At 52.8% G+C, this 13,083-nt stretch overlaps 2 protein-coding genes across 3 annotated transcripts in view; both read right to left on the reverse strand.

Annotated features, from left to right (window-relative positions):
- Positions 1–982: 982 nt before the first annotated feature.
- Positions 983–2,893, reverse strand: LOC122369250 (NADH dehydrogenase [ubiquinone] 1 beta subcomplex subunit 3-like). Of its 2 annotated transcripts, none has more exons than XM_043343846.1 (3): positions 2,755–2,893; positions 2,203–2,333; positions 983–1,538 (listed from the first exon to the last, which is right to left on the reverse strand). In XM_043343846.1, exons 2-3 carry the CDS (start codon positions 2,325–2,327, stop codon positions 1,370–1,372), a joined length of 294 nt encoding a protein of 97 aa, XP_043199781.1. In that variant the 5' UTR covers positions 2,328–2,333; positions 2,755–2,893; the 3' UTR covers positions 983–1,369. The 2 variants fall into 2 exon arrangements, with proteins under 2 accessions (XP_043199781.1, XP_043199780.1); XM_043343845.1 differs by having other exon boundaries at positions 2,605–2,826.
- A 1,025-nt stretch (positions 2,894–3,918) lies between these two features.
- Positions 3,919–13,083, reverse strand: part of LOC122369258 (nuclear receptor-binding protein-like) — a 44,848-nt gene continuing 35,683 nt past the window's right edge. Inside the window, exons 4-12 of the mRNA XM_043343858.1 lie at positions 12,444–12,574; positions 11,995–12,089; positions 11,716–11,817; positions 9,041–9,141; positions 8,383–8,572; positions 7,335–7,485; positions 6,757–6,949; positions 5,329–5,448; positions 3,919–4,957 (exon numbers count right to left, since the gene is read on the reverse strand). Coding sequence (XP_043199793.1) covers positions 4,868–4,957; positions 5,329–5,448; positions 6,757–6,949; positions 7,335–7,485; positions 8,383–8,572; positions 9,041–9,141; positions 11,716–11,817; positions 11,995–12,089; positions 12,444–12,574 — 1,173 coding nt within the window. The 3' untranslated portion in view covers positions 3,919–4,867. The remainder of the gene's footprint in view (positions 4,958–5,328; positions 5,449–6,756; positions 6,950–7,334; positions 7,486–8,382; positions 8,573–9,040; positions 9,142–11,715; positions 11,818–11,994; positions 12,090–12,443; positions 12,575–13,083) is intronic.

Below are 13,083 nucleotides of genomic sequence, written 5' to 3' on the forward strand. Positions count from 1 at the left end.
ATGCCTGTCAGGGGCACCACCGGCCTAGCTGGGCCGCTGGGGCACCACAAGTCTAAAAAAAAGGAAAATAGGGCACCACCAAAATTAAGTGGCCAAAATCTGTTGAGTTTTTAATTTTGGGTATAGGTAGGGGCACCACTTCGATTCATGACCCTCCTCTTGGAGTTATTCTGGATCCGCCCCTGCAGTCACCAAGTAGCCAACTGACTAGGGAAACAGTGACTCGCCATCTACCGGCGCGGGGTACCTACCCGTCGAGCTGGGACAGGGCATTAGCTGGCTGTAATGAGTGACGCGGCCCAAGACCGCCGCGCTAGGCCTTAGAGTAAAGGCCAGCAGTAAAGCGTGGAACAAACAGCTGGTTCACATCTGTGATCTGATCAAACTCATGGAAAAACATAGTCCGCTATCAACTGCTTGCTCGAATAATTCAGTGCCATAGGGTGACGAAGAAACAGGAACGAGCTCACTTGTAACGGTGGAACGAGCCGACAATGTATGTAATGGAAGATACTTGATTTGTTACGCCATTCACAGGTTCGTCGTAAAAGGATTGCATCAGGTAACGACTCCGTTCATCGATTCCTGAAAATCATAACGGCATTCGGATAGAAACTACGAAGGAGCAGATCAATGAATCGTGTCTATCTTTAAGTAGTTATCGGTCACACTGTCTCAGCTACCGGCGTGCTTGTGGGTTGTGACGTCACAAGATACCGAGCCAAGGCGTCTGAATATTGCACAACGAGTCATGATCAGTTAAAAACATAGGTAGGTGAGTGGAGACCAGTGTCGTTAGTTTAGATTGCGGGAAAGAAATTGGCTACAGAACACAAGTAGTGCCTTCTCCTGCGGCTCACCCCACGATCTCCTAGCTGCGATATCTTTCAGCCAGTGTTATCGACACTTCCCGTAACTCTCAGGTCTCTGTTCCTAATGGTACTCCGTACCAGGGTCATCACTCATCTCGCACAGGCATTTGTCACACAGTCTCTCGCTATATTTACACATGGTCAATGTACGACTACGTACATCAGTGACGGTCCACAGCGTCTCAGCCACACTGTGCCAGCGGCTGTCCACACTGGAGTAGGCGATTTACATTATCATACTTCAACCGGGCGTCGAGAAATATCAGAGGAGAAGACACACATGATCGTTATTTGCCTGGAGCCGAACCAACATTCTGAACCAAGCAGTCCCCCTACGAAGATCTATCTCTTTCATCCCGGTTGTTCCACACCTCTAGACCTCCGGTTATGGTTGTAGACCTCCTTTGACCGAGAGCCTGCTGTCCTTGAGTTTCCAGTTTCCATCCGTCCTGACCCTCAGCTGCGTTCCCTCCCCGGCGGCCGTACCTCCCCGTCCCTCAGTGGTGACCGTGACCGTGATCACTGGAGCCGAGCAGACCCAGTTTGTCGGCCGCAATGGTCACCACCATCGCTGCCGCCGCGTACTTGAAGCCGCGGAAAAAGAACCGCGTCATCCGCTCGTTGGGCTTGAGGAACATCTTCTGGTCGTACTTCCACACCTCGTTCCTGAGGATGCATAGTGAAAATGAATGAAAGAAAGCATGAGAAGATGCTTCACATTAGTGCTGATAAATGCTCAGCAGAAAGAAAGACTGGCTGGAAGCAGCTGGAAGATCTATGCAGATGAGTAAACAAATAGTCTAGCTACCTTAGAGAGCATGACAAAAAAGGAATGTGATGAAGCAACTACTTACTAACCATAAATACCAACAAATATGGCTTCAAAATACAGATACATAGTTGTATGTAGTTAGTTTATCTACCATGCATATCTGGATACTCATGTTTAGCAATCTACCAATGGATCAAAATTATTTGAAAGTTGATTTTTTCTATTAAAGTAGAAACATCACAGCAACTGATTCACAATTGTTTACAAGTTAAGCAGTTATGTGATTGAATGGGTGGCTTTAAACTCAAATCAAGATACCTGCTAAAATGAGGCACTGTCCAGCTCATCAGTGAGATTTTGTTAAGCATAGATAGGCACAGCCACAGGCAGCAAGTGAACTGGATAGTGTACCTCTAATCTATCTTTGCACATTGTTTGGAGTTATATAAAACATATGATAGTTATGTTTTATATAACTCCAAACATATGATAATATGTTTACTATGATAAACATATGATAACTAATTAGGTACCTAGCTACTAGCCACCTCAACCTACCTCAGCCATGGATCCTTCAACCCCTTTTGAGCCAAGGCATTTCGCACATTGACCAGCTCTGGGGCGTCTTCCACCTTGTACTTCCTCCAGTCAGGAATCTCGTAAGGCCGGCCGCCCCCTCCCATTTTCAGCTGGAACGCAACACAGTATTGGCAACTGGGTTCAATGGATGAAGCTACAGAGAAGACTCAATAAGTGACTGCTTCTAAAAAAAATTACCTAAATATCACAGGAGGAATTGTTAAAAGTAACAACTTCATGCCCGTACCACTTCAGCTTCGACATACAACAAATTGTAATAAAACTAGAGGACGAATATTGGAAGTTTAAACTGTCATTTAACAGGTAGGGAACTTAATTTGATACTGAATGGCTAAAACAAATATTATCTAAGTAACCTACCAGGTTAGAAACCAACTTGCTTAATCTGAATCAAGAATGCAGCTTCAGCTTCGTTATGTGCCTAGCTTATTGCATTGCAAATGACTAACGACTAACGAGTGAAATGACATCACATATCGGAGGAAAAATATTGAATGCAATGAAACCTACCTTCAATGGTTAAAAATTAAGCTCAGGATCAGACCATTCATTCAACCCCAGAAATAAAAATCAAAAAAATTGATAAACAACCACGGAAAAGTTTTCCACCACGAATGTAACTATTGCGCAGCTTTGAGAGGTTTTCTCCGAAAAATCAGCTGATTGGGCTATCAACTACTAAATAATTGCACGCAGGAGTTGGTTTTGACTGGTGCTTTCATTTGAGCATGTGCTTCAAGTTTGTTATTTACTTGGTACTACTAGCCTGCGTTTCAAACCAGGGTTCTTTGAGGCCCTAACAACAAATACTTTGATGCATCCATAATAATGGTCATTAATATTGGGTGGGTGTGTAGTCGCACTGCATTGCGCTAGTGATCCTAGGGAATCCCTCTGGTTATTTTTATTATTCAAAAATTGGTTATTTTTGTACGTGAAGCACGAGCACATTCAAGATAAGAATGGCACATTGATGTAACCTTTAACCTCCTTAGTACCAAATACCAACATCATTTAGCATTCAGCACCGCGGATAAAAGGGTTGTACGGCGTCCCCCGTTCTTAGACATTTCGACTTTTGCTGTAGTGCGATCATCATCATGGAAGCCTGACCAATCTCTACATTATGATGAGTATAATATTGCAGGGCGGCTTGCCCGAGGAAGAAGAAATACAAAAGCACACATCAACGAAAGCTGGGACACCAGTAATGAACTTTTTCAATGCCAGCTAAACTCAAACGGTCGTCGGTCGACATCCACACCGCGGTAGCCGGTAATAATTGAGACAGCTAGATCAAACGCCTTCACTAAATTGGCTAGCTTGAACGCGTGAGATCAGGATTCAGGGATGCATCATAGGCCAAAGCATCTAGCGAAATATTTTCATGTTTTTTAGATCATGAACGACGATGAGAAGTATCCATCGGTTCTCTTACCAAGTTACATCTTTCGGCAGCGTAAACAATTTTGGTACGACCGGAAATATCTATAAAACTGCACGTCAAATAAGAATCTCCACGCTACGCTTGTAAATTGTAATGAATTTTACTTCCGAATAAATTTTACAGTTCAGTTTGATCTTGCCTGCTGCAATCACAACCACTGACTCCCTTGTAATGAGGAAACAGGGTAGGTAAAGTAAACATTGCAACCATCACTAAAATACCAACAACGCGAACCGAACTGTATTCTGTATTCATTAAATAAAGATTAAAACGGACAAATCCACCGGGAATTATTTTCACTTGCCAGATCAGTATTTAATGCAAAGAAATACCAAACCAGATTCGCAGACATAAAACTCGGTAAGTGGACTGACACTCGGTTGTGGCGGGCGTTCTTCCAGTCGCCGGCGGGCGGGACCCTGGCCTGGTCGCTGGGCCGGGACAGGGGGCGCCTCGGCGGGCGCGCCCGAACACAAACAAGAGACGGAAACAAGAACTGGACAGCGGCCCCTCAATGACACACGAGTTGACGCGCCGCTCGGTCGGCGGCGGCCGCACAGTCGGGTGGTAATATTCAGAGCGAGCTGGCGGCGGCGGTCGGCGGCGGAGCCCACGGGGTACGGCCCGCGCGGCAGGACTGCAGAAAACGGCCCGGTGCCGGCCGCTGACCGCCAGCCGCTGCGACAGCTCGCGCACTCACAGCAGTAGCACGGCCCTCTCAGAGGGCGGACAGCAGTGGAGCGCGCCGGCGCCGGTCGGTGCCGCGCCGCGCGCGCTCTCGTCGTACAAACACACCAGGCGCGGCGCGCTCCGACACTGGGCTCCCGGCGCAGGAGAGACGCGCACGCGCAGCCTTTTGATTCAGCGCGCATCGCCTGCCGCCCGATACGCTCCAAGCGTAGCACTAAGCTCATCATGATCAGTCCTGAGATACACGCGCCCTGGCGCCGGCCACCGACCATCCTGGGGTCGGCACCGGCCAACCGGCCGCCGCGGCGGCGCACGCACACACGCGCTAATTCAGCGCGCTTGGACCCGGCGCGCGGCGCGCGCGCAGGCGGCCGGATCACGGAAGACGGCGCAGCGGGCGGACAGGCGGGCGGGCGCGGCAGGCGGGGAGATTCTAGGCTAGGCGGGTGAGCGGAGCGGCGCGGGCGCGCGCCGGCCGGCCGGCCGTTAGCTCACGCCCACCGGTGTCGGCGGCTGGGAGGTGCGCAGCGCGCGCAGGCGGCCGTCGATCAGCTTGGTCAGCTCATCGCGGTTCATCTGCGGACGGAAGGGGGAAGACCGTCAGCTACATATAGAACTCAGACCAACACAGGGCGGAACGTCATCTTACAATAGCAGCTGGCCGACGTAAATGAGGGAACCGACTGTCCCAACACATCACGACAGGAAGGAGATTGGGGACGGAACGGGGATGCATGTGCGATGTCATAGCAAATTCTAAACAACTTCACAGCTACTGCATGAAAAGTAAGGAGGAGGCCGCACAAAACCAACTAAAAATAAAAATCACGACTTTCATTTCAACATAAAACCTAAACCCTGGCGCCTTCAATCACCTTATTAGGAATGCAATCACCCCCAGCTACCCCTCCTCTCCCCAGTGATGATCCTGGCGCTCCGTGTCTCACCTCGTTGACGAGCCCGTGCCGGACCAGCTCCTCAGTCAGCAGGGAGCCCGAGTCGTCCGGGGCCAGTCGGCACGACAACTGCCGGTTGGTCTTGTCGTCCAGCCGCAGGAACAGTACCAGCTGCGGGGGTAGTGAGGCGCGGTCAGAATATGGTGCGGAGAGGGGCGAACTGCAGGGGGGGGGGGAGGATTAGAATATGGGACAGAGAGGGGCGAACTGTAGGGGGGGGGGGTAGAATATGGGACGGAGAGAGGCGAACTGTAGGGAGGGGGTGGGGGGTTAGAATATGGAGCGGAGAGGGGCGAACTGCAGGGGGGGGGGGGGGCTAGCAAAAGGGAAGACAGAACGGCAAAGGGGACATCAGGTGGGCAAACACACGGGTTGAGTAGATGATCGGTTTGCGAACAGCTGTATTATGCGCCCGCAAGTCACGCTTGGCGTTTTCTGTGAGGTAGAAAAGGCAGCAGACTCGAGACACTGGGGCTGGGCAGCAGCTCATGGTATGCAGATTCACAGCAAGTAGGACACCAATGAAGCGGCGTTGGCAAACTGGCAGTCTGGATTTGAAATGTTTTACGAATGCAGGAATCTTGGTGACCAGACACTATTGAAGCCTTTAACTCGAAAACCTATGGATGATAGCTTCAAATGGCGGGCAAATTACCAAAGGTAAAACCATTCTGCCGTTCCAAATGAAACTGAACCAAAAATAAGAACTGGAAAGAAACAACTAGAACTGAATGTGGGATCGAATTCACAGGGGAAATTCGAAATGAAGCTGGAAATGAAATACATCATCAGCAATATCAAGATTAGCTCGACGGTTCGGCAGCGGCCGCCTTAATGACACAATCGCTCTGAGGGAGGCTGAGGGGCCGGCTCGAAAGGCCGCCGAGTGAAACCAGTGACCGGCACACTGCCGAACCGTTCGGAGACACTCAATATCGATCAGACTTTCATGTCCCGCTCCTAGCAGTATCGTAATCCGACGAGTTGATACTCTAACATTGATTAGGCGCGACATGTATGCAACAAAAGCGCATCAAAGTGAGTGAGAACCGGACACAGCGCGAACCGTGTATACGCAACAGAAAGAGAAAGACAAGCCATCGGCGAGCCAGCGCCAACTGAAATCATCACGTTCAACAAGAAAGGGCGCAGCACAGTCCACAGAGACACGATGAAAATAAGTTGCAAAAGTGTCTGGTAGTTCAAAGCAAAGAAGGAAAATATTTTGGCGTGAGCCGGCGCACAACAAAATCAGATCAAAGAAGCTGCTACGGTATCTTTGAGCCATGCACCGACCACCGTATCCACAACCTTCCCCGGTATCCCCCGCCCCCTCCCTCCATTCCTCCTGCAGAATGTCACCTGAAAACAGCTCTCGTCAGCCGCCCCCTCCCCTCTCTCTCTCCGCCCGTCTCTCACCGTGAGACTGGCGTCCAACGCCGGGTCCGACTTGACCTCGCACATCATGGTGACTACCTTGCGTCCCTCTCGTTCGCACGGCTCGGGCGTGTCCGAGTGCACGGACTCGATGGTGTCCGGACTGGCGGCCCGCACCTGACTGATGGGCGGCGGCGCCGGCGGCGCGTACGCCGTCAGCGGGTAGATACCGACCCTAGAGAGGGGAGAGGGAAGTCAGCGAGGTAAGGTACGGACCGGGAGAGACACCCGGTCTGGGTGACACGTCCGGCAGGGGGAGGTAGCGGTAAGGTCAATACACGGGCAACAGCTCAGAACCAACGGTAACTAGGCACTAGGCACCACATTCCTTTCTGTACATTCCTCACACAGGGTTCCTCAATGACTGATCACAAGAATATCAATAATACACAGGCGACCGTTCCTTCCTCGCTTCAGGCCCCCATTCTTGGATTCCTGCATTTGTGGGATCACCAAACTCGCCGAATCTCTTTAGCCAACCGCTTCCATCCCGCTCCGTCCTCGTCCAACCCAACCTCCCACCGCTCTCCCCGTCCCTCACTGCTCTCTCCACCACTCACCGGACGTCCTCGACGAATTTGCCGATGTTCTCGGCGGAGGTGACGTCCTGCACCCGCAGCTGGGTCGGCTCCTGACCCTCGTGCCGCATCTCGGCAATGACCAGGTCAGGACTGAGGTTACAGTACACCTCAGCATCCTCGGGACTGATGTCTGCAGGGGAGAGAAATAAATCGTCACGAAATGGAGCCAACAATAATGTCATGATGACACTGCGTGACGTTCCGAGTTATAACGACACGGGGAACGGCGTCACGGGTCGTTTCCCCACGCGAGGTCAGGCCAGAAATAACACCGGCATTGGTGGCAGTCTGCTCACGACGGGTACAGATATAGCAGCCAGCGTGGGTCATTATCTTGGAATGGATGCAGTGTGGCCAGCAAATTGGCGAGTGAAATAGTTATGGGCAGCCGATCACGCAAAGAGCGCGGGCTGCAGACAGCAGCGAGCGGCTCTATTATTACCGGCTCGGCACTCTGCTGTAAATCAGTACTTTTGGGAATCTACTCGTATGATCAGATGGGGACACAGATATAGACGGCGCTCACTCTGACCGCCATTAATCAATGGACTGGCAAAAACTTGTCGATCCTGCGGAGCGGCCACCAGAGGCGGAATCCATTCTGACGATGCTACTGCCATCTGTCCGTCGGGACGGACATCACTAGTTCACCACCATGCCGCGGTCAAATCGACCGCTGGTGGCCGGCGCCGGGTGACCGGGTCACCAATAATCGATCGATGTCTGCCGCCGGAGCCGGGTGCGTCAACCGTAAAAAAACAGCCCATCACGAACACGGGACAGGCTGGAGGACCAATCCACCGACCGGGTTATTCAGGAGAAGGGGCGGGACCTACATACTGCTGCGTCTAGCCCCAGCACCCTCAACCAGCCACTCTTGGCCAAGACGCCACTCGACACGTAGGGGAAGATTCCAAAATTCTCCATATCTTCACTGGAGTATCAGTGACACCATCCGGCTTCTAAAAAACTCACCCACCTCCCGAAGTTGATCGTCCAGCCCCTCTCCTTCCCTCTCCCCACTCACTGGGGTCATTGACGACGGCGTGTGCGGCGAGCAGTTTGAGCGAGGGCACCTCGAACATGACTGGGTGGAAGAGCAGCTGGCGCGCCGTCGGCCGCTGCTCAGGGTCGGGACGCAGGCACGCCCGGATAAAGTCCTTCTGCTCCTCGTTCTCCAGACTCTCGATCGTGTTCTCGATGTTCTCCTTGGTCACCTGGAATATCAACGCGATGTTGTGGGTTCAAATCCTGGCATAGACAACCTTTGGTTTACCGGTCTTCATTCTTATTTATCATTGTGTATCGTACTATCCAGAAACGATTTCACAAGTCCCGCAAGGAATGCATCTTGAACCTAGATGAAGCTGGACTTGCACAGTGAGGGTAAAAGCATGAAACCTTCGATGATTCTCAGGGCAAGTGAACTACTTCCGTGCTGGCCAATTGAATGTGAACCCGCCACCTCGGTGGACCTCTGCCCCTCGGCTCTGCCAGCTCAGACCAGTTCAGTCTAGTTTCTACCGGATACAGCAGCCCGCCCCGAGGCCAAGTAACATAGTGACAGCCCGCTCCACACGTCTCATCAGCGTCTCGGCACGGGGGCCTAGAGGGGCCCCAAACTGCGCCACTCCGCCCCTCTGTCTCTCCCTCCTCTCCTCTCTCCGCGGCGCGTCGCTCCTCACCGGGGTGCCTGAGTCCCCGTTGCCCTGGATCTCAAGCGCTGCGATCTCCAGCGCGCACATGCCGAACGAGTAGATGTCCGACTTGCTTCTCCGCTCGTCAACTGCGAATGGACACGCGGGGGGACAGTTAGATAGGTCGCAGATTAGTTCGGCGGGGAGTGGATCTGTAGAGGAAAGGGTGTCGAGTTCGACTGTCGACACATAAACACGATCACAGAGAACTTCCTGTTACAAGCTTGTTTTGACATCTAAAAACCATGAAATACATTATGAACTTGTGTTTATCATCAAAGTCTGATGCCATGTTTTACTGAGAGTACCAATGTAGCGGTTTGAACCGGCTTTTTTACACACCACAATACGTTTACTTCACGCGGTGAAGAAAAAGCGTTCCAACACTTGAGAACGGACTATTTTTATCAGTATTTCATCTAGAAAAACAAGTAAAAGCCGCCGACGCTCTTATCAGCCCCTGTAATCTAGCATTCCACCACGCCCGCGTGTTCGCCCACGTGCTCGACAACCGGCATACGCTTCCCGCAATAGCTGATGGTCACAACTGCGCCACATATGTAACTGTTATCGGAAACAGCAGGGTAATCTCCGGCGCCCCTGATCGCCAGAGAACGCGGCAGATGCTCGGTGGCCAGTGCCACATAGCTATTATGTCAAGGGTCAGGGTTCGCGGGTCCTCGGTCAGCGAGGTCATGGGTCCCAGGGCAGGGGTCACGGGTTCCCTGCCAGCAGCGACACTGGTCTCGATGCAGAGGTCACTGGCCAAATCTCGCTGAAAAAGCAAGGTGCTATGGTAAGTCGGTTCGCATTGGCGGCGGAAAATCCAGCGATGATAAAATACCGTGCTCGTTAAACCGAACATAGTATGTGATTAGGCGTAAGAATCACGATTCACGCACGGCAAAATGTCGCTGGGAAATTACAAAGCTCGCAAGACGGGTACTACGAATGCTTGGGTATGGCTTGGATGACGTGACTTTCAGAAGTCTTCGAACTCTGACCAGTCGCAGGCATGCAGCTCACGACAAGCCAAACAACATTCAACGACACATACCAGCCGATTACATGATTGATGCATCACAAATCTATCACGTCATTTCTCGGTAGCGTGTGTTCTCGAAAATCGTCCACGCCAGTTGGCCGCATCGCCGCCCGTTACCCCCTGCACTCCTGCGCACTTCTCAAACATCCCACCCAGGGGCGCTGTTGTTGTTGTTGGGGGGGGGGGGGGAGGAGGAGGGGAGACTGCTGGAAGGCTTTGTTTGGGGTGCCGCCCACTGCCCCACGGTGCCCCTCAGTGGCCAGGGGGTCACTCTGACCACAGCCCGACCTGTGTGGGACTCCATCGTCACCCGGTCGACAGACGGGGACGCGCGCACCAAACATCCGGGAGTGCCCCCCCCCCGTCCCCCCTGAGCCTGTGACATTCGTGACTGCGGCTGGTATGCGGGACAGCAGTTTTTACGGCCGTCTTCGGATCGACCCGCCGATTCCGTGCCGGCTAAATAGAGCCCTGTTCGTGACACTGGCTGTCGGCGCCGGCAAAAAAGGTAGGTCCTGAACCCGGACGGCCACTGTCGAGACTCGCACCACGTGCTCCGTTCCAGGAAAGTCGCTCCATTCCAACGGCGGTGACGGGTTCCTGATTGAGGCTTTAAGCTCCAGGACGGGCAGGAACTGATAATTTTTTGCATCTTTGAATGTATGATGTAATAGTACCGAATCGGAGCTCATCGGGAAAATATGTCAAACATGAGCTTTGCACTGGTCTTCTGATAACATTTTGCGCATATTTTCGGCTTAAGTTTTTTTTTCTTGCGGCATAAATAGAAAACGGCAACGAATAGTGCTGGACCGATTTGGGTAGGGCCGCTTCGCTGTTACATGGAGGCATTAACTGATGCGTGACTGATAGCAGCTCTAACTTTCTTCTGTCTAGACCTCTTAATCAGAGCCCAGCTCCACGAACTATTAAATATGCACGGTGTTGGTTCGATATTCCGCCCCATTAGCTAAGGTCAGGGAAGCTGTCTCCAGCTTAGTGCTCCATTTCGGACCAGACGCCATTAAACCATGCACCGTTTGATTGCCCATCAGAAGGTCTATTTGAGCGCGATAAAACACATCCACTTCCAGCACTTTTTTCCAGAGCGATATCTAAATTTCCCACGTACCAAAAGACTAGATCGTCATGAATAGACTTCCTGAATCAGTGAGTCATTTCCGGCGAAACCCGCGATATTCGACCTCTCCCAGCCGCACACCCGTCACGCCCAGTAGGGCAGCCTCGACGCATGGCGGTCATTCCTGACCCATGTTCTACAATACCGCTTCCGCGTTGTTCGATCGTGTCTCCACAAGCCGACTAAGCTCGAGGCCATTTCGGTGCCGAAGATCAGAGCTCACTCTCTTTAATTAGTTGAACCGTCGGAAATGAGACACCAGAGGGATGCCAGTTCTGAGTTCCCTCAGGCGGTAATGCATAACAAACTTCTCGCGACAGCCAGTGTGCTGTTCTTTTCTACTGAAACCAGTCTCCAGAGCCCAAAATAATCTCTTCTGTACCAATTTGCCCATTTTTCTCAGCCACCGCCCACCTTACCTGCCATCCATACCGATTGCCGATTGGACTGGTTGTCTAGACCCCCTCCCCGACTCACCGGCCGTCCGCGTCACCTCCTCGGGCGCCACGAAGTGGGCGTTCTTGAGCAGCTGGCCGGGCTGCACGGTCTTCACGTGCTGGTGGATGACATCGGGAGCCGCTGTAACACAGACGGCCGGTCAGCGTCTGCGCGTGGCGCGCGCCGGGCCCGCGGGCCTCCGGCCAGAGACACCTTATCACTAGGCTCCCCGGCGGGACACGCGGCGCACGGGCGCGGCGCCGGTGGCCGGCCGCGCGCGTGCGCCGGCGCCCGCGCACCCCCGAACGGGCACTGTACCTGAAGCGATCTTCAGCAGGCCGTTGTGTTGAATGAACATTGAATCACAGGTAAGGTTGCCGTGAATGATGGGCGGCGAGCTCGAATGGAAGTAACTGAAACAGAGGCCAGGTGGTGTCACAGGGGCGCGCGACCCGCGACGCCGGCTCGGCCGGGCCGCGGCGGCGCGCCGCGCAGCGAGCAGCTCCGTCTCTTCGGCTCGTCTTCGCCCGACCTTCGTCCTGTTCGCGGTGCCGGCGAGCGGTCAGCGCTTCTCCCGCCGCTTGGCCGGCCACATCCTCAGCTCTTGCTCGTCTTCTCTCGGCTTCCCGAGCGGCGGTTGGGACACGAACACCCCACCTGCCTGAACAGGAGATCAGAGGGCGCACGCGGCGAACACCCCCCCCCCCCCGACGCCCCTAGGGGCGCCCCGGCCACGCCGGGCGCCTGCCTCGCGGCGTCCTTCTTACCTGAGCGCCCACAACACCTGGCGACACCAGCGACGCCAAGAGTCGATCGCCATCTTCTTCTTGGAGACGCGCGTCCGCTTCAGGAAGTGTTTCATCGAGCCGGACGACATGTACTCGGTGATGAAGTTGACCTGAAAACGGGGAGAGGACGGTTAGCTAAAGGCCCAGTGGCCAGTAGAAGACAATGTCTGACAGTGCGGGCAAAAGAGACACAGATAGCGACCAGACAGTTTGGTATAAACTCATCCATGAAGCTGCATGATGTAATTCTACCGTAAGCCAAACACGTTGCTGAATTAAATTTTAAAATAAGAAGCATTCCAGAAAAATTATTAAAAACAAATAACAGACGAGCCACATCCCTGAGAAATGGCCGACCACACGGATAACAGCAACAACATACCACATAACAATAACATTTATAATAATCATAGATAACAGTAGAACTGTTATCTATCTAAGTAGAACTGTTCTACTGTTATCTATACAATAACATTTCAGTCATTAAGCGCCACCCCATTCTCTTCCCTTTGCGTTCAGCTCCTCCGTTCAACATACTCCCCCGCCCTTTCCCACTGTCAGCGAACTGGGTGGGCGGCGCGCCGTCGGCTCTGCAATGCGGAACCGCTTAGGTGGCCAG

The sequence above is a fragment of the Amphibalanus amphitrite genome, unplaced genomic scaffold (genome assembly GCF_019059575.1).
Source record: "Amphibalanus amphitrite isolate SeventyFive unplaced genomic scaffold, NRLGWU_Aamphi_draft 001020F_arrow, whole genome shotgun sequence".
NCBI lineage: Eukaryota > Metazoa > Arthropoda > Thecostraca > Balanomorpha > Balanidae > Amphibalanus > Amphibalanus amphitrite.

Bases quoted from the DNA above. Each gene is read 5' to 3' on its own strand.
- LOC122369250 (XM_043343846.1), bottom strand. From the start codon at position 2,327: ATGGGAGGGGGCGGCCGGCCTTACGAGATTCCTGACTGGAGGAAGTAC. The intron at 1,539-2,202 runs GTAGGTTGAGGT...ATGCATCCTCAG, and splicing joins TTGAAGGATCCATGGCTGAG to GAACGAGGTGTGGAAGTACG.